The 20,967-nt window shown below is 41.1% G+C and overlaps 2 protein-coding genes across 2 annotated transcripts; both read left to right on the plus strand.

Annotated features, from left to right (window-relative positions):
* Positions 1–617: 617 nt before the first annotated feature.
* On the plus strand, positions 618–4,375 carry LOC143592514 (F-box protein At4g22390-like). The gene is made up of 4 exons (XM_077072414.1): positions 618–1,219; positions 2,429–2,564; positions 2,662–2,717; positions 4,255–4,375. The coding sequence occupies exons 1-4, from the start codon at positions 618–620 to the stop codon at positions 4,373–4,375; spliced, it is 915 nt and encodes a 304-aa protein (XP_076928529.1).
* Positions 4,376–7,857: 3,482 nt separating this feature from the next.
* Positions 7,858–18,682, plus strand: LOC143592517 (uncharacterized). The gene is made up of 2 exons (XM_077072416.1): positions 7,858–8,191; positions 16,748–18,682. Exons 1-2 carry the CDS (start codon positions 7,970–7,972, stop codon positions 17,522–17,524), a joined length of 999 nt encoding a protein of 332 aa, XP_076928531.1. The 5' UTR covers positions 7,858–7,969; the 3' UTR covers positions 17,525–18,682.
* The last annotated feature ends 2,285 nt before the right edge of the window (positions 18,683–20,967 follow it).

A 20,967-nucleotide genomic window follows, 5' to 3' on the forward strand; every position in this document is an offset into this window, starting at 1 on the left:
CGAATACCCTAAAACAATTTCTACGCTATAAAAATCTCGCTCACAAAATTTCACAAAAAAATAGATGTATTAGAAATGTTAATTAGAAGCGCATAAACACCTCCTAAGTTGGGGGGCGTTTGGCCTAGCTTTTTTAGCAAATCTTATAGATTTTTTAGCTTTTCTTTACAAAATAAGCTTAATTTAGTGTTTGGTTTAGCTTTTCTAGCTTATGCTTATAAGCTATATAAGCTAATTTGAATAAGCTTACTTGAAGATGGTTTTTAGCTTATTTGAATAAACTTATTTGTTTAAGGGGATAGGTTACTCATTTGCCCTCAAACAATGATGGATTAATAATATTGAAGCAACATATTACGGTAACAAATCAAAGAATGATGGATTTAATAATTTATTAAGACGAATAATCAACTTGTAGAAAGTAAGTTAATGAAAACACTTAGAAAGAACTTATCAAGTAATAAAAAATAAGCTATAAGCTACTTTAAAATATAAGCATAAGTAGAAAATAAAAGTAGGCCAAGCACTGCTAACTCTACCACCACTGTACATATTTCTGTCTACAATATCAATCAGTCTCGCCTAGTAGAGTAAAACCCTAAAAAATCAAAATCAAAATGTCAGATTACATACCTGCTGACATCCAATTGGAAATCATGACTCGCCTTCCTCTGAAATCGTTGATTCAATTCCGGTCGGTCTCGAAAACATGGAAGTCAATCATTGACAGCTCTGCTTTTATTAGTAAGCATTACAACAACGGACACCACACTCAGACTCAGGTACAACATCTGCTTGTAATGTATCAAGATACACGTTCAGGGTTTATTGGTCTAGTTGAGGATAAGTACGTTTCGATTGTCGATGATCATACTTTCCCCAAACAGATCGTTTCCCTCACCCCTCCTCCCTTGGTTAAGAAGCTTCAATGTCCTAGGCTAATCGGCACTTCTCGCGGCTTGGTGGGTTTGTATAGCCAGCATTACCGGGACAGTACAAGTACAACGGATGTGGTTGTTATTTGGAATGTTTCAATTAGAAAAGCGGTTGCTGTTTTTGTCCCTAATGTTGCACAAGAGTTATGCAGAAGCACAACTACTTTAGGTTTTGGGGTTTGTCGTGTGACCAATGACCCTAAGATTGTCAAGATTAAGCAATTTGCAAATTGCAACCCTATTGAGGTTGAGGTTTTCACCTTAAGCACGGGGGCTTGGAGAAGGTCATATGGCAATCTCCCCCCTCATATATTAACTAGTTGTATTCTCGATAGTCATGTAGTTATAGATTGAGTTATCTATTGGCTTGCTATTGATAAGAACACTATAGACGTTACTTTTCTGAATGTGCTTATCTTTATCTTTACTATATATAAAGAGGGAGTAGAGGACCTCTTAATTTTTAAGAGGTACAAATTATTAACAAAGTACAACACATAATGCATAGAAAAGATAGATTTTAGGGACATTTGTGTCTTTTAGTCACAAGTTCAACGTAAACATTCATTCTTTCACAATATAATTAGTTTAAAAACTAATTACAACTTCTACCCCTCATCTTTACCCATGTATTTGACAAGTTTATTTAAAATACTTATTCTTTCTATATCTTTTGATATATTATGTTTTAAATAAAACCGAATTTACCGTTACGACGTGCTTATTTTTGTCAACATTTCGATATAAAATTAACTCAATATCGAGGTGTAGATTATAATGTACAACTCAATGAAGCATTAATGTACAAGTTAATGAAGCACTTTTGTAATTAAATTATATGGTAACTATAAGCCAAAGTGAAAACGTTCCCTCCACTTCGCAAATAAAATCAGTTTCTCCTATTTCAAACCATCATCCTACGCAACCGCCATCGCTCACCCTTCTACATCAAGTATAGTCCCTGGTTTTGAATATGCTCTTGTAGCATTTCTGTTTTACAATTTCTCTTCAATGATAACTCACTTCTTTACTGAGATTGAAGCCCTGAAACAGGTTAGAATCATCGCTACCATTCGTGTTCTTTTTGATTGAGTTACAATTCACCATCGATGTTGTATCAGGAAGCCTATAATTCGAGTATCAAGAAGATGTTATGATCTCCACAAATTGCTACTTTATTTGTTTGCTAATATCTATGTTTCTATATAATGAAAGAAGTAATTTTGTATTAAAAAAAAAAAATAAGTCTTATTATTCTTTTATGTGCTTGGTAGTATTTAGGTATTCATATAAAGCAACCATTCATCATCGAAACCATGTGCACATCAATTAATTATGTTTTACACGTTGATCGATTATGTGTGTAAAAATGGACTTTATAAATATTGAGCATGTGGTTTGGGTACAAATATGGTGTGCTTTTTATCCATAAAATCTCATGTGATGTTTGTTAAATTATGATAAGTTTTCTATTATGTTAATTAATGTTGCAGGTATAGGTTGCTTTTGGTGGTCCGTGGAACATGTTTGAAACATATCCAACCACTCAAAGAACATGGGAATTATGGGGATTTGGTCAATCAATTCTTTTTAAAGCCTGGTTCAACAATGGGAAATTTGCATATTGTGGTTAGTTATTAAGTCATTTGTATGACAGTTTTTTCATCCATTGCTGAATAATGAATATAATCTCTATGATGTTTTTTTTTTTTGTAATGTTATACAGTTTGCTAATTGTGTGCCCTTCAAGTTGCAGGTCTCAGGTGAGGACCAAATTGATTGGTGAGTTCTTTTTACTTTATCAGTTGTATCGTCTTTTTGCAATCCGTGTTGATTTGATTGTTATCACATGCTACGGGAGTCATTGATCCTTCCATTTACGAGAGGGAGCTTGGGTTTACTGGTTATTGTTTCATAGCAGTGATGGAGAAGCAACCATTGTCTTCGGGATAATTACTTTGTTTTTTCATTGTAGCTTTTATCGCAATTTCATTGATTACATGTTAGTTATCCCTTTTTGATTTCATGGCACATATTTTTATCCCTTTAGAAATTATTTGGTTGCATAGGTTTGCTGCAATTCTTTATTTGCTTTTTCATTACAGACAATCTTATGTGTGTTTTGCATCTATTTTTAATAGGGCTGTTCATGAACGAGCCGAGCTGGGACAAGCTCGCATCATGCTCGGTTTTAAACCTAGCTGGCTTGGCTCAGTTTTAAAATTGAGCTGAAACATTGATCTTGAGTTAGGCTTGGTTTGGCTCAATTTTTTTTAATATAAAATAAGTTTATAACGTGTGCAACTGAATACAAAATACTTTAGAGTTTAATCGAATACAAATTAAGTTTAAGAGTTTTGTTTTTAACAATTTGTCTATATGATGTATATATGTGTGAACCCTCGGGAGGGCAAAAGTGAAATTGCACTAATTTTGACGTTATTTTACTAATCTCGTGAAAATAACGTTAAAAGTGACGGACGGTTAATCAGGCATCATGTAGTGGCGTTGATAGCCGAAAGACAAGGGTACATGCACCGATCAGCCGGTGTCCCGATGATTGAGTGCTATGTGCCTTATGTCCAAGGCTTGATGCAAAACTACTATCGAGCCAGGGGTCTCACCGAAAGCAGCCTCTCTATCCTTATAGGGTAGAGGTAAGGCTGTCTACATCTTACCCTCCTCAGACCCTAACATAGCTTTGCTATTGGTGGGATATACTGAGTACGATGATGATGATGATGATGATGATGATGATGATGATGATGATGATGATGATGATGATGATGATGATGATGATGATGATGATGATGAATTTGTCTATATTATGAATTGGGATTTGAGTTGTATTTGGGAGGGCTATATTCCCCTTCTCTTTTTAAAATTTATAATAATATATACAAATAAAATGTATTGAAAGTAAAATAATCCGAGCCAAGCCGAGCCTAGCTAACAAGCGAGCCAAACTGAGACAATCTGGCTCGTTACGAACCAAGCTGAGCTAAGCTTGATTTCTAGCCGAGCCAAGCCGGCTTGGTTCATTTTCAATCCGAGCCATGAGGTGTAGTCTTATCTTTCTTGCTCTCGTACAGTTTGCCTTTTGCTGTAATGCACATTTTTTATACAAAATTATTATGCCTTTTGGTTTTTGTTGACCGTTAAGCACAAGCAAATATTCTTGCAGATCTTCTTCACTACAGGTATGTTTTATAGGTGATAGATTTTATACCTTATTTTATAATACCGAACCGTGCGGGCCTATTCCAAAGTTTAGAGGATTACGTGAAGTTCATTCCGATAGAAAAATGAGATTTTGTAGCTGGAAGATTGTTAGAGCACAACATTTTGCAAAAGTTGCAATTGCATCCGGTGCGTTTAATCTTTCGGTTGATTATGCTTCACCTATGGATGGTTATGAACATGGAAAGTTAGTTATTTAATTAGATACAGTTATATAAATGGTGTTATTTCTGCAGTTTGACTATTTGGAAGTCAAACATGTTAAATACATTTTCTTTCCTTCTTATTTTTATATAATTAATTTTATAGATAATTCATTTTCTACCTTTATTTATAATTCTTTTGAGGTCATATAAGAGGAATTAGGTCAATACACATTCTAGCTTGTTTACTTATGAATGAGCAAAGTCAGGTTAGAATTTCATTGAATAAAGGGGAAATAGTTTAAACCGACTTTTGCAAATTTTGTTAATATGTCATTTTTTTTATTGGCAAAGAAACAAAGAGCTGCAATAATCAAAATAACACAGTTTGCAATACAAGGAGATAAGAAGCATAAAAGACTAGATTAGCCACCATATATTAAAAGAAGCTGACCACCCCAAAATGCGCAGAAACATTATGCTAGAAACCAAGACATTTCTCCCCATGTATACATAGCCTTATGAGTGCACGGGTAGTCTCTCAATCCTTTAAAGATGACAAAGGAGAGTTAGGTCTTTGTGCAGTTCAATTATTTTACATAGTTATTTCTAGATTGTGAAGTTCAGTTATATTCTGATTGAATATAGTTTTTTGATCATTGTTTATGTGGTAAGTTTCTGAATTATTTGTCAATTTGTTACAGAAACTTATTTTGTATTCTCTTAAACCCGTTATGTAATTGTGTATTAAGTTGAACTTGTTGTGGACTTATTTTGTATTTGGCTTTATTGTGTTTATAAAATTTCCTTTTATAATGAAACCAACACGAGCCAGCTTGGTTTAAAACTAACTCGACATTGAGCTCAAATTTTCAACTTGGTTTTAAAACTAAGGCAAGCCTGCCCTGGCTCAACTCGTGAACACTCATATATGACGAAAGTGGAAGAAAAACATGTCGCTACCGCCGCATCGCGCGGGCTCTCTACTAGTTACATTTGATATGTCAAGCGAAGAATTTGGAGAAATAACCCTTCCACATGGTTTTAATGTCGTGAATTTATCTAAGCTAGGGGAGTCACTTCTTGTTGTGGTTGTACAGGATGACGAAGCCTTTAATTTTGATTTCGATGTATGGATGATGGGCGATGGTGTTCCGAAATCGTTTACAAAGCTATTCACTTTTACATTAGCAAAAGTGTTTGAACTGGGATTTCGGAAGGATGGTAAACTTATAGTTGAAAGTCAAGAGCAAGGAGGTGATGATCGTGGGCAGCTTGCTGTTTATGAGCCCCACTCAAAACACGTCGATAATATTGGGATTGAAGGATCATCGGATTCATTTGATGTATGTGACTACATGGAAACACTACTTTTGCTTGATCAAAAAGATCTTATGGTTTATAAATGACATTTGAAAGTGGATAGTTAAGAACGAAAGTGATACCGATGGTGATCAAGAACCCGACCCGACAGTTGAAGAAGACCCATCATGCAACCCGGGTTAAAGGACGTAAGGAAGCATGCATGGATAATGTTTCAAGTTTATTTTATTTCTTTAATTATCTCTATTTTGAATTGCAAGTTAAACTCTTTGTGTTTATCTTTTTGTTTGGATACTTATCTCTAAGGTTGGGTCTTTAAAACCTTTAGAGAAATGAACGTAAAGTCAGTTTTTTGAGTAAAGATTATTATTTTGGTGTTCTCTTCTTTGTTCGTCTCTTTGAGGCTTTAAGAGATTGCTCGATCCGTATTAGAAAGGCTTTTGAAGCATACAAGCAAGTATTGAGATTGAGGTAAGCTGTTCTAGGTTTAATTTAACAGCATGTATTTTGCACGTAAATCTTTGTTCGTGGGAGTCTTGATGCACTTGTGCTTTTATGTATTGATTTCACATCTGTTTGGAAGTTTGAATGGTGATTTCTTTTATTATTATCATGGTTATTGTTAGTGTTATTCCTGGCATACTAATTTACTTTGACTAATGCTATAATATATTTAAGAAGTAAATATAAACATTGCATAGCTACCATGAATTTGCAGGGTATGTTTAGATTCCTGCGTTTTACCCCATCTTACTGGTGATGATTCAAAAGTTCAATTTCAATCTATGCATTAGCGTCAACGGCCCACACTTTTAATGCATTATTTTCGTCATAGATTGGTCTTTTGCAGGATTTCATGTTCATAGTATTGAGCAACGCTTCCAAACTAAGAGATTCGGTCCTGCCCGGAACCAGTTATTAGACCGACCCATTACATAATAGGTTGTTTGCATCAGTCTGTCACAGTGTCATGTTGATACTTGTGCATTCAATAATAAACTCTCGAACTCCATTCTTTCTTTTCTAAAAATCTAAATCTATAAATTTTACTAAATGATACAAACACCTTCTTTTGGTTTTACTTAAAAGTCTTCTAGTATATAATGAATCTGTTTGCAGAATTTACTAGGAAGGTGTTAAATAAATATTAATTATAATTTCGTGAGATACTTGAGACGAGAGTTGTACCATAGCCAGTTGTTCATTTTGGCCACTCTGGTAGTAGTGTACGAGTGACGGATTTTGTAGGTGATTTTTTTTTGGTATGTTTTTGCATCGCGAAGATTGTATTTTATCGTAAATGATTAAATTCACACACATTATTATTGTGAGAACTTGTGATTCTGGGTTGAATTGAACAAAATTGGACCTTTCTATGTGGTATTACGACTATGCATACCTACATGTTCGAAAAAATGTCGAGTGAGAATCATATGATATAATTGCTAAACAAACTGCAACAGAAATTGAAGCTTTTGTCTTCCAATACAAAGCAAAATTGAAGATCATGAAAATATAAAGAGGTTTCCAATTTGTTATGGGCGACTGAGCTCATAAACATCTCTTTGATTCTGAGGTAAACCAGTCTTTGGGTTTGAACAGCTTTTGTTTCAGTCAAAGAAAGTGAAATCAGTCTTTACCCAAACCAATTTTAATAGGAAAATGATTGGTTCAGTTTGAAACTGGATTTTATCCAGCTCGGCTTGGTTTTTACAGGAGTATACTGATTAAGGTTGTTCATGAACCGAGCTGATTAATGTAAAGCATCCTTTTGAAAAGTCTACCGGTATATATACACATATATATCTATTTCCTAACTAAAAGGCAATCATTGAGGAGACTAACTAAAAGGCTATGATTGAGGAGACTCAATGAAACTAAATAATATATAAAAGGCAATACAATATAATATTTTATATTTAATAGTCACCATTCTAATTTTGCAAAAAAAAAAAAAAAACCACTTGATACATCCATACGTTTACATTTAGTAACGTGTAATATATTTTATGGGGGTTACAAAATCTCCCTCTCACAATCGAATATAAATGCTAGTTATAAGCACATAAAAAACCCCCCTAAATGACCACCGTACCTATTTCTTTCTTCAATATCCCCCTAAAAATTCAAATTCAAATTCAAAATGTCAGACTACATACATGTTGAAATCCAACAGGAAATCATGACATCGCCTTCCCGTGAAATCAGTCGATTCAGTTCCGGTCGGTCTCGAAAACATGGAAGTCTATCATTGACAGCTCTGCTTTTATCAGTCAGCATTACAACAACGGACACCACAGACAGACTCAGGTACAACATCTGCTAGTAATGTATCAGGATACACTTGTAAGGTTTAGCGGTCGAGTTGCCTATAACGAGGATAAATATGGTTCGATTGTCGATGATCATACTTTCCCAAAACAGATAGTTTCCCTCACCCCTCATCGCTTTGTTAAGAAGCTTGAATGTCCTAGGGTAATCGGCACTTCTCGCGACTTGGTCGGCTTGTATAGCAGAGAATACAATGAAAACGGCGGTAGAACTGATGTGGTTGTGAAGAAACACTAATCGACCCCGGGCAGATTACGGATAATCTGGGGGTTAAATAGATGTTTCCCACGAGGGTTAGTTCCGGCAAAGATGGTTGTTCTTCTGATGACCTGCAAAACAGACACCGTGAGCTCGTCACTGAGAAGGGGGGTACCTCCTTGTGACCACCCTCCGGCGTGAGAATCAGACTAGATTGCTCTTGAATATAAGTGTATATTAAGAGAAATGACTAGAGCAGATATCAGATAATATATGAAGATATAAGATCATAAGATAAGATACCGTTCCAAGGTGTTGGAGTATTTATAGCCGAAGGTAGGTTTCCAAGCAGGTACAGCCGGCTGAATAGTATTCCTGTTCTACCAACTGTGGGCTACGCACGTGCCATGCTGGTGGTTGGTGGGTAGGCAGCGGCTGATAGTGACCAGGCCGGCTGTGTACTATTCCTTTTCCACCAACTGCAGGCTATGCACGTGCTACGACAGGTTGGTGAGTAGGCAGCGGCTGATAGTGACATTAAGTAGTAGAGCGTGCTGCTCGTCGTACTGTTGTCAGTGAGCTGTCGCAGCTTTGGTCAGATCTTTTGTCCATACCTTGGCAGGTACAGTACAAAAGATCCTCCAGTAGCGTACGGACTGGCTCATTTGGGCGGGAGTTTTCCCGGCTTGCTCACTCCTTCTTCAGGTGACATTGCTGAATTATTTAAGAGTTAGTGCCTTGTGCGTGTAGCCTTGTGCGCGGGTAGCCTTCCCTGATGGCTAGTATCCGTTGCTGCGGGAACAGGCGGAGTACGTCGACCATTGGGAGGCTTTTCCTGCGGGAACAGCTTGCGTACTGCGCGTAAGGACGTCACGTCTCTGAGCATGGTGGGTCCTGCGAATCCAGTTGGTTTTTGCGCAGACGTCTCTTCAAGGTGAGTCTTGCGAGTTTAGTCTTTGCGCAGACGTCCCTCTTGAAGGTGAGTCTTGCGGGTTCAACTGCGCAGACGTCCCTCTTTGAGGTGAGTCTTGCGGGTCCAACTGGGCTCTGCTGGGACCTACCTCTTCAAGTCCCCCCAGTCCAATGTTCTTCTCATGAATTGTTAATAAGTGAGGTGAACTTTTGGACTTAAGCAAGGGGTTTTGAAAAGGGTTTAGTTTTAAGGTTCTCCGCGGGGATTCTTCCCGCGGGTTTCCTAATGTCACGCAGAATTTCCCACTGTTCTGCTTGATCTTTGGGTATGATGCGGGTAGGTGTGTAACCTCCTCGCAAGTCGGGAGCGTTGAGTTTCACTTGTGTAGATTCTCCACGGGGTTTTGGTAGTTTTAAACATAGTGATCAATTATGTTAAACAACCAATTCCATCTTGGAGCTTCCAACAATCTAGTTCTCAACGTTCCCGCTATGCGGGGATGTTATATCCTTTTCCGCAAGCATGGCCCAGAAGATCCTTCTTGGTTTCAATTCCCTGCGGAGTGCTAAGTATGTGAAGGGTTTTGCCTTGACACTGTACCCGCACTCGTCTTATAGTTACTTTACTTCCAAGGTATTCCTGGCGTCAATTCCCTGCAGGTGCTAAGTATGTGAAGGGTTTTGCCTTGACACTGTACCCGCACCCGTCTTATAGTTACTTGGTTGCCGAGGTATTCTTGGCTTCAATTCCCTGCAGGTGCTAAGTATGTGAAGGGTTTTGCCTTGACACTGTACCCGCACCTGTCTTATAGTTACTTGGTTGCCAAGGTAAGGGGGTAAAGTCCCGCTTACTTTTGAATCTTTTTGAAATTCGAAGAGTTGGTGAAAGGATAAGAACAGTCCAACTGTTGAAGGGACGTCAACGTGGTCTGACGGTTTCTTTTGACAGGTTCAGGACGTGCATGAAGTTATGGCGACGTGACAGTATATGGTCATTCCAGACGCTTTTTCAGGCGCGTGGGCGCTAGTTTCCGGGCGCGTGGCCGCGAAGTTTACGGCGCACGTCCTGTCGACAGCTGTTGTCAGCTTGCTTTTTCCACGTGTCATAGTTTCATTGCACCTGCGCTTTTCCGTCTCTCCCGCATTAAATTCATCGCATTCATTGCGATGAGTATATAAAGGGAGGAGAGGATGCATCTCAATTCACAGTTTCACTTCTTCTTTTCTTCTTCTAAGCGATTTCCGGCGAATACTCTAACTTTTGTCGAGCATTTTCCTGAAATCGTTCTTCTTTCCATCTTCCAAAACATGTCTTCCATTCGTGATCCTGAGGCTATTGCCGAGGAGTCCGAAGTATACACTGAGAATCCGATGTCCGCGTCTGATAAGGATGATAAGAGTACTGCTGGCGAGTGCCAGTGTGCTCTTTCCGTCGACCTGTACCAGTACATTGTCAAGAAGTTCATGGTCGAGCCTTTCGAGCCTGAGTTTCCTGAGTCTCACCAGACGGTGTATGATGCCCCCAAGGGCAAGATAGGGGTGTATGCTGCATTCTTCGTCTATGGGAATCTGAGGTTCCCATTGACGAAGTTTGTGTACCGTGTTTTGGAGAGACACGGTGTACGCCTAACGGAGGTGCACCCGATGGCGATCGCAAGGGTTCGCCATTTTGAATGGGTGTGCCATATTCTGGGCGTTGAGCCCCGCGTCGACCGCCTGATGACCTTCTATTCCTGGAGGTGCATCCAGGGCTGGTATACTTTGGTCAATCGGATCAAGGGTTTGAAGATCTGCGCTACCGAGCGTAGTCTTCGTTCTTGGAAGCGGGAGTTTTTCTATGTCTCCGCTCGCGTCGTCCCTATTGCGATGACGTTCAAGAACGGGAGAGCTCTCCCGAACCTTCACGCCTCCAACTACCAGGAGGCGGAATGGTTTACCAAGATCTCCCGGATCCAGACTCCGGTTTACCGCTTTGCGGAGTCTGGGATGGTGATGCTTGGGATGAGCCGGGTATTGAAGGATGCTGGGGCAGAGGCGCCGCAGATTCCCATCGTCCTCGAATACGGTTTGAACTCTATCCCTTACGGTATGCTTCATATCTTTTTGCTGATTTAGGGTTTTTCTTCTAACTGCTTTTCTGTTTATTTTCAGAGGGAACAATTTGCAGTCGCTTCTGCAACCGCGTGAGAGCGGTGGTCCCGCTCTGCTGGGTACTCGTGCTCTCGACGAGAATGAGTTGCCCATCTTGGAGCAAACGGCGGATAGGTTCATGGAGGTCTACCCGCCGGGCCACGAGATTTTGAGCGCCACGCGGCCAGGTAAGGGTTTCTTTAACCCCCGTCCTCTCCATGCTCAAACCTCTGCTGGAATTCCTCTAATTTTGTCATCTTCTGATGAGGAATCCGCAGACGGTCCTTTCTTCGTGAGGAAGAAGAAGGCAACTGGCGCGAAGTGCAAGGCGAAGGTTGCCTCCACCGCCGATCAGGGGAACCGGTCTGACTCGGAGACCGAAAGTGAGGAGGTGGCGGGGAACCCTGGTGGTGGTGAGACAACTGTCCCGGAGGTTGAGACAGCTGTCACCTCCGATCCGCCCAGTACGACGACGGTGACCGGCGTGAAGAGGCCGGCTCCATCGGGTTCGTCCCCGCCTGTCAGAACCTTCAAGCTCAGGAAAACTCGTAAGTGTAAATTAATCTTACCCACAATTCTTTCCGCCATTGTTTTTAACATCGTCTTCATGCAGGCGTGGATGCTACCGCATTCCAGAGTGGAGCGGGGAGGAGCGTCTGTCGACCCATGACGGTAGGTTTGGTCAACCTACCCGAGGCGATGACCCAGGCGGCCGCGCCTGTTTCAAGTGTTGGTTCAGTTGCTAACCCGGTTGAGGCAACTGTTCAAATTGTGACGTCATCTCCGCCGGCTGTCTGTGCCATCTTCACTGCATCCTTTACTGAGCCGGCGGTGATTTTTTCTGCGGGCTCCTCCGCAGCGGCGGCCACGGTTGTGAGTTCACCTCCCGTGAGTTCACCTCCGATGGTCTCTACCGCGGCGGCTTCAACCGTGCCTCTGGCACCGGTGACTACCTCGTCTCCGGCCGGTTCAGCAGGTATGTTTGGGGCTTCTAGCCAATCTCTGCCTCCTTCCCATCTGCCTGACCTCTTGGATGGATATCCCTTAGGTTCGGGTGATGGGTTCGGCGGCTACCGGCCTGTTGTCGACCCTACAGGTGCGTAGGGTTATTTTGGCCTTTTTTTTTATTTTTTTTATATCATCTTTTCCTAACTGTTTTTTGTTTTTGCAGTGTCGGATTCGAATGAGGTGTATGTTCCACGGTGGAACATCCGCCGGGGAACAACCCTTCGGACGGCTGTGGACTGCGTCGAGTGGGCGCGTCACGCGGCCCCAAGTGGCGCGTTGGGGGAAGCCATGTCTAGCTACCAGGAGGGTAGGCTGACAAATGAGCTTCGGATTCTCCTTGCCCGGATGCAGCCGCGCGTCGAGTTGTTTTTTTGTGAAAACGACAAGTTAAAGGCTGCGCGTATCCAAGAAGTGGCTCAGGCGCGGGCTATCCGGGAGGAGAACAGGAGACTTTCCGCAATTGCTGCGGAGAAGGAAAAGGCCTTCAAGGCCCTCGAGGTTGAAGTGCAGGCCCGGCTCGAGGCCCGTTCCAAGGCTACCCAAGCTGTTAACGAACAGCTTCGGTTGGCTAAGGAAACTTCGCAGAACGCGACCGAGAGGGCCACCAAGGGTGAAGCCGTTGCTGAACCTCTGCGCGCCGAAAATGAGGAGCTTAAAGCCAAACTAGAGGGGCTTCAGCAGGCTCATGATGCTTTGGCTATGGAAGACGCCAAGAAGCTCCAAGAGATCTTGGATCAGAGGGGTATGCTTGACCACACTGAGCATAAACTAAAGGGCGTTGAAGAGGCTGCTGCTAAGGAAGTGTTGCTTGCCAACATTAACAAAAATGAAGCCGAACGCGCCCGTAACCAAGCTCAAGCTGCCCTCCAGGAGGCTCTGATCACCAAGGAATGACTTCTACGAGAAGCGTTGTCGCAGGTATGCGTAGCTTCATAATATCTTTACACTTTTCTTTGTACTTAGAAAAGGTTTTGATACTTTGTATTTTTTCTTGTTGTAGGTTGTGCATCGGATCTTAACGAACACATCTTATGACGATGCCATGAGCGCAGCCCTCAACGCTTCCCATGAGGATGGGGAAAAGGCTGGTTTTCTGCTTGGTCTGGGGTTTGTTGAGAAGGGCATCCCGCTTTCCAACTTCCCTCTTTATGATGTGGACACCGAAGCTGCCTATGACCAAGCAGTGAACCAGTACGCTGCCTTCCCGCATCCGGTGGTGGAGAAGGTGAACGAAATTGCTGCTGCTGATGATGGCTAACCATTCTCAAGACTTTCCTTAAACCGCCACAACCAACTGATGGTGCGGGTACAAGTGGGTTTGGAGGGAGTGGTCCTGAAGTTTAAACCTTGAGATCCCTTCCCACCGTTAGGTTAGATTTATATTTCTGTAGGCGGGTAGATACCCGGCCATTCTTGTAATGTTTGAATTTTTTATGAAATATAAATGTTTGTGCGGGTAGGACCGCCAATTTCACTGGATGACTTGCTTTATAAACGTTATATGACTTGCTCATGCATATTATAGCTTAATTTGGCACTTGTTTTGCCGCATAAACAATATATGATTCGCTCGTGCATACTTTAGTTTAACAGCAATTTTCCAAGTGTTTTGAATAAGTTAATCGTTCGACGCGCGGTTGTTAATAGGTTAGTGTTCAGTTTCCTCTATCATGATTGTGCGGGTAGGACCGTCACTTTCATGTAGTGGGATGACCAGTCTTCACCTATAACTGACCTGCGTGAAGGTTTGCCGTTTTTTGTGTTTATGCGGGTTTTGCCGCCGTCCACACGCAACGACGTCTCCACTTATTTATGCGGTGAATACCGGCATATCAGTGTTTTGAATAAGTTAACCGTTCGACGCGCGGTTGTCAATAGGTTAGTGTTCAGTTTCCTCTATCATGATTGTGCGGGTAGGACCGTCACTTTCATTTAGTGGGATGACCAAACTTTACCTATAACTGACCTGCGTGAAGGTTTGCCGTTTTTTGTGTTTATGCGGGTTTTGCCGCCGTCCACACGCAACGACGTCTCCACTTATTTATGCGGTGAATACCGGCATATCAGTGTTTTGAATAAGTTAACCGTTCGACGCGCGGTTGTCAATAGGTTAGTGTTCAGTTTTCTCTATCATGATTGTGCGGGTAGGACCGTCACTTTCATTTAGTGGGATGACCAAACTTTACCTATAACTGACCTGCGTGAAGGTTTGCCGTTTTTTGTGTTTATGCGGGTTTTGCCGCCGTCCACACGCAACGACGTCTCCATTTATTTATGCGGTGAATACCGGCATCAGTGTTTTGAATAAGTTAAACGTTCGACGCGCGGTTGTCAATAGGTTAGTGTTCAGTTTCCTCTATCATGGTTGTGCGGGTAGGACCGTCACTTTCATTTAGTGGGATGACCAAACTTTACCTATAACTGACCTGCGTGAAGGTTGTCCTTATTTCTTAGAAATTTTTGCCGTTTTTTGTGTTTATGCGTGTTTTGCCGCCGTCCACACGCAACGACTTCCTTTCACACTTATGCGGTGAATACCGGCATATCAATGTGGAAAGTTCGTAAGTATAAATGTAAGACCATCAGCGTCAATGTGATAAGGAGAATCATTTCCATTAGAAGTGGCTCTGGGCCTTTTCTTTACAAGTTTGGAATTGATCTACATGCAACCTGTATAATTGAACTCCCATGTTCTTGGGATGAGGGTGTCATCGAGCCTTTCGAGCCGATATTCACCTGGTTCGGAATCTCGTTGTTTACGCAGTATGTAGTCTCTAACATTGAAGCTGCAGTTTCATTCGTGTTTTCCCCAACTGGGGTTCTGCACGCATTAGCCTGCTCAGCGTTCATTACGCCACGAGGTGCGTGAGCGTTCCTTGGTTTGAAGGTTTCTTCGAAATTCCTTCTCGGTTGGAAGTCCGTTTCCTTACGCTTCCCTTTTGCCCTATGGCGAGGGTTTGCGTCGGTGTCGGATTCCTCCCGATCATCGTCCGAGTATTCGCACTCACTGCTCATGTTGAGCTGTTGTCGAGTGCTTCCAAATTCGTCAGCCTGTTGGATGGAACGTAGGCGTTCGTCCAACTCAGCTTGGAATTCCTTCTGATGTGCTTTCGCCCACGCTTTAGCTTGTTCAAGTGTTTGGCGATGGAGCCTCGTCTGTTATCTTTCCACCTGGGTATCAATGAATCCCAGGGGATGATTGTTTACTGCACTTGCCCCGGCTTGGGTAACCGGGGTAGTGTTCGTAAAATTTACTGCACTTGCCCTGGCTTGGGTAACCGGGGTAGTGTTCGTAAAATTTGTGTACTGGCCGGTGTTCCCCCCAGCTGGGGTTGTGGTTACCAGAGTTTCTTGGTCGCTCGTTGGCCTTGGCAACGGAGTAACCTTAACCATCTTTCCAGAAGTTTTGAAAAAACTGAAAAAGAATTAGTTCTAGCTTTTATGAACGGATGACGCCAATGAAGAAACACTAATCGACCCCGGGCAGATTACGGATAATCTGGGGGTTAAATAGATGTTTCCCACGAGGGTTAGTTCCGGCAAAGATGGTTGTTCTTCTGATGACCTGCAAAACAGACACCGTGAGCTCGTCACTGAGAATGGGGGGTACCTCCTTGTGACCACCCTCCGGCGTGAGAATCAGACTAGATTGCTCTTGAATATAAGTGTATATTAAGAGAAATGACTAGAGCAGATATCAGATAATATATGAAGATATAAGATCATAAGATAAGATACCGTTCCAAGGTGTTGGAGTATTTATAGCCGAAGGTAGGTTTCCAAGCAGGTACAGCCGGCTGAATAGTATTCCTGTTCTACCAACTGTGGGCTACGCACGTGCCATGCTGGTGGTTGGTGGGTAGGCAGCGGCTGATAGTGACCAGGCCGGCTGTGTACTATTCCTTTTCCACCAACTGCAGGCTATGCACGTGCTACGACAGATTGGTGAGTAGGCAGCGGCTGATAGTGACATTAAGTAGTAGAGCGTGCTGTTCGTCGTACTGTTGTCAGTGAGCTGTCGCAGCTTTGGTCAGATCTTTTGTCCATACCTTGGCAGGTACAGTACAAAAGATCCTCCAGTAGCGTACGGACTGGCTCATTTGGGCGGGAGTTTTCCCGGCTTTGGGCGGGAGTATTTTCGGCTTGCTCACTCCTTCTTCAGGTGACATTGCTGAATTATTTAAGAGTTAGTGCCTTGTGCGTGTAGCCTTGCTGCGCGGGTAGCCTTCCCTGATGGCTAGTATCCGTTGCTGAGAGAACAGGCGGAGTACGTCGACCATTGGGAGGCTTTTCCTGCGGGAACAGCTTGCGTACTGCGCGTAAGGACGTCACGTCTCTGAGCATGGTGGGTCCTGCGGATCCAGTTGGTTTTTGCGCAGACGTCTCTTCAAGGTGAGTCTTGCGAGTTTAGTCTTTGCGCAGACGTCCCTCTTGAAGGTGAGTCTTGCGGGTTCAACTGCGCAGACGTCCCTCTTTGAGGTGAGTCTTGCGGGTCCAACTGGGCTCTGCTGGGACCTACCTCTTCAGGTTGTTATTTGGAACGTTTCAATTAGAAAAGCGGTTGCTGTTTTTGTCCCTAATGTCACAGACGAAGGGCCACTCCACACTGCTTTAGGTTTTGGGGTTTGTCGTGAGACCAATGACCCTAAGATTGTCAAGATAACATATACTGATCTCCGCAGAATAGAAAATGTAACTTGCAACCTTCCCGAGGTTGAGGTGTTCACATTAAGCACAGGAGCTTGGAGAAGGTCATATGGCAATCTTCCCTCTCATATATTAATTGGTGGTATTATTCAGAATGAGTTAGTTATAGATGGAGTTATCTACTGGAATGTTGTCGGTAAGATTACTATAGACGGTGTTTTTAGGGGTATGCTTATTTCATTTGATATGACAAGCGAAGAATTTGGACACGTAACCCTTCCACATGGTTTAGATCGCGTGTATATATCTAAGCTAGGGGAGTCGCTTGTTGTGGATGGACATGATGAACATGGCCCCATTAATTTAGATTGCGATGTATGGATGATGGGCGATGGTGATCCGAAATCGTTTACAAAGCTATTCACTTATAGAGAGTTACCACGTAATAGGGAACTAATATTTCGAAAGAGTGGTAAACTTATAATTGAAAGTCAAGATCAAGGAGATGATGATCGTTGCCAGCTTGCAGTTTATGAGCCCTACGCAAATCACGTCGATAATCTTGGGATTGATGGATTATGGGGTACATTTAAGGTATGTGACTACATGGAAACACTACTTTTGCTTGATCAAAACGATCATATCGTTGACATTTGAAAGTGGAGAGTTAAGAACAAAAGGCCTTTGAAGCATACAAGCAAGTATAGAGATTGAGGTCAGTTGTTCTAGGTTTATTTTCAAATTATCATTTAATAACATGTCTTTTGCACATGATCTTTGTTCGTAGGAGTCTTGATGCACTTATGCTTTTATGTATTGATTTCACATCTGTTTGGAAGTTTGAATGGTGATTTCTTTTATTATTATTATCATTGTTATTATTATTATTATTATTATTCCTGGCATACTAAATTACTTTGATTAATGCTATAATATATATAAGAAGTATATATAAACATTGCATAGCTACCATGAATTTGCAGGGTATGTTTAGGTCATGTCAAAATGAAATAATCCGAGAAAATAAAATAAGTTCAGATTCCCGCGTTTTACCCTATTTATTAGTGATGATTCAGAAATTACAATTTCAATCTCTGCACAAGCGGCCGACACTTTTAATGCATTATTTTCATTATAGATTGGTCTTTTGCAAGATTTCATGTTCATACCGTTGAGCAACGCTTCCAAACTAAGAGATTCGGTCCTGCCCGGAACCAGTTATTAGACCGACCCGTTACATAATAGGCTGTTTGCATCAGTCTGTCATGTTGATACTTGTGCATTCAATAATAAACTCTCGAACTCCATTCTTTCTTTTCTAAACTATTAATGTTACTTAAAAGTCTTTTAGTATATAATGAATCTGTTTTCAGAATTTACTTGGAAGGTGCTAAATAAATATTAATAATAATTTGTCACAAGTTAGTTAAATGGGCATCGTGGGATACCCGAGACGAGAGTTGTACAATACTCAGGGAGGTGCCCCATGGTCGCGCGGTGCGGCGCCTAGGGGTAGGGGGGCGGTCAGACCGGCCTGGTCTGACCGATTCTCTTTCCAGTTCCTTCCTGATGCGCCCCGACTTCTCGTATTGGCTCGTTTTGACTCGTTTTTCGCCCTTTTTGATCACGATCAACTCCCGGAGCCTACAAAACATAATAATGTTAGTAGTATACAAATCTTGACTAAAAACGAACAAAAACTAATTAAATATTAAATAAAATATACAAGGAAAACATATATATTTAGCATTATATCAGGCTAGTTGAAAACGAGGAAGTTTTAGAAAACCAAGAACTAGAACTTAATAAAACTCAAAGCTCATTGAATGAGCCTAATGAGTTGCCTGACACAAATAAGGGTTCACTTAGTGAATCATGTGAAGTGGATCAGCCACTAATGGTGGAAACTACCAACACATCCCAAGACCCACACGATGAATTAGTTTAATCACAAAACTTGGGCCATGAAACGAGTATAATCCAACAGTTTGATAATGGACAAGAAAGAATTAAGAGACAAAGAATTCAATCAACACGTCTCAGAGACATCCATGTCAAGCTTCCCCCATCCGTTGATCCCAATCGTCCCGTTACCAATCAAAGTTTCTCCACGGTGTACCCCCCTCTCTAATTTTGTATCTTACAATAATTTTTCTACCTCTCATAAGGTTTTCTTGACGGCCATCGAATCAAATGATGAGTCGAAAAGCTTTACCCAAGCAATGCAGGATGAAAGATGAAAGACTGCCATGTAGAAAGAAATTCAAGCCCTTGAACAAAATGGGACGTGGACCATTGAAAATCTACCAGAAGGAAAACGTGCTATAGATTCAAAATGGGTTTATAAGGTAAAGTACAAACCTAATGCGGAAGTTGAGCGCTATAAGGCTCGTCTTGTTGCAAAGGGCTTCACACAACAAGAACGAATCGACTACCATTGGTCACTGTTAGAACACTTCTAGCCGTGGCAACGAAGAAAATTTTTCAACTTCAGCAACTTGATGTGAACAATGCATTTCTTCATGGGATTTAGATGAAGACGTTTACATGAAAATTACAACAAGGGTTTTATAAAGAAGGGGAGACCAAGGTGTGTAAGTTAAGAAAGTCTCTTTCCAAGCTTAAACAAGCTTCAAGGAATTGGTACAAAAAATTTACTATGTCGCTTCTTGAACTCGGTTTTAAGCAATGCAAAGCAGATTACTCCCTTTTCATTCATAAACAGGGAAGTAGTTTTGTGGCAATATTAATATACGTTAATGATGTTATTATGGTTGGGAACGATCGTGATAAGATAAAAATGGTAAAAAAAAATACCTCGACAAGCTTTTTAGCATCAAAGATCTAGGGGACCTCAAGTATTTTCTTGGCATAGAGGTTGCTCGAACATCCAAAGGATTAGTATTAAGCCAAACCAAGTTCAAGCATGAATATGCGCTCGTTTCAAACCAAACCAAGTATGAGAAACCCGCGTTCTGTTCAGCTCGGTTCGTGAAGAACCTTAATTTGTATACTCCTGTAAAAACCGAGCCGAGCCAAATAAAACCCAGTTTCAAACTTAACTGATCATTTTCCTATTAAAATTGGTTTGGGTAAACATTGATTTTGACTTAAACCAAAGCTACTTAAACCCAAAGACCGGCTTACCTCAGAATCAAAGAGGTGTTTATGAGCAAGGCTTCAACTTAAATATCACTATGTGACTAGGCCCATAACAAATTGGAAACCACTATATTTTCATGATCTTGAATTTTGCTCTGTATTGGAAGCCCCCATTCCCAAAGCATCAACTTCTGTTGCAGTTTGTTTAGCAATGCGATTCTGACTTGAAATTTTATCGAACAAGTGGTATGCATAGTCGTAATACCACATAGAAAGGTCCAATTTTGTTCAATTCAACCCAGAATCACAAGTTCTCACAATAATGTTAATTTGAATTCAATCATTTATGGTAAAATACAAACTTCGCGTTGCAAAGAAAATACAAAAAAAAATCACCTACAATATCAGTGAATTGTACACTACTACCAGAGCGGCCAAAATGAACAACTGGCTGAGTATGGTATAACTCTCGTCTCGGGTATCCCACGATGCCCATTTAATTAACTTGTGACAAATTATAATTAATATTTATTTAACACCTTCCAAGTAAATTCTGAAAACAGATTCATTATATACTAAAAGACTTTAAAGTAAAATTAATAGGTGTTGTCTGTATCATTTTATTTTCTCAGATTATTTCATTTTGACATGACCTACATACCCTGCAAATTCATGGTAGCTATGCAATGTTTATATTTACTTCTTAAATCTATTATAGCATTAATCAAAGTAATTTAGTATGTCAGGAATAATAAGAATAATAATAATAACAACAATAACAATAACAATGATAATAATAATAAAAGAAATCACCATTCAAACTTCCAAACAGATGTGAAATCAATACATAAAAGCATAAGTGCATCAAGACTCCTACGAAAAAAGATCATGTGCAAAAGACATGTTATTAAATGATCATTTGAAAATAAACCTAGAACAAGTGACCTCAATCTCTATACTTGCTTGTATGCTTCGAAGGCCTTTTGTTCTTAACTCTC

This window comes from Bidens hawaiensis, unplaced genomic scaffold, assembly GCF_021521415.1.
Source record: "Bidens hawaiensis isolate Kalapana, Puna unplaced genomic scaffold, B.hawaiensis_p1.1 tig00040966_1, whole genome shotgun sequence".
In the NCBI taxonomy this organism is placed as follows: domain Eukaryota; kingdom Viridiplantae; phylum Streptophyta; class Magnoliopsida; order Asterales; family Asteraceae; genus Bidens; species Bidens hawaiensis.

Excerpts from the sequence above, each read along its gene's own strand:
- LOC143592517 (XM_077072416.1), top strand. The coding sequence starts at position 7,970 with ATGTATCAGGATACACTTGTAAGGTTTAGCGGTCGAGTTGCCTATAAC. Across the intron at positions 8,192-16,747 it reads ACGGCGGTAGAACTGATGTG|GTTGTTATTTGGAACGTTTC; the intron begins GTTGTGAAGAAA and ends CTACCTCTTCAG.
- LOC143592514 (XM_077072414.1), top strand. The coding sequence starts at position 618 with ATGTCAGATTACATACCTGCTGACATCCAATTGGAAATCATGACTCGC. Across the intron at positions 2,565-2,661 it reads TGGGAAATTTGCATATTGTG|TTTGCTAATTGTGTGCCCTT; the intron begins GTTAGTTATTAA and ends AATGTTATACAG. Across the intron at positions 2,718-4,254 it reads GGTGAGGACCAAATTGATTG|CTGGAAGATTGTTAGAGCAC; the intron begins GTGAGTTCTTTT and ends GAGATTTTGTAG.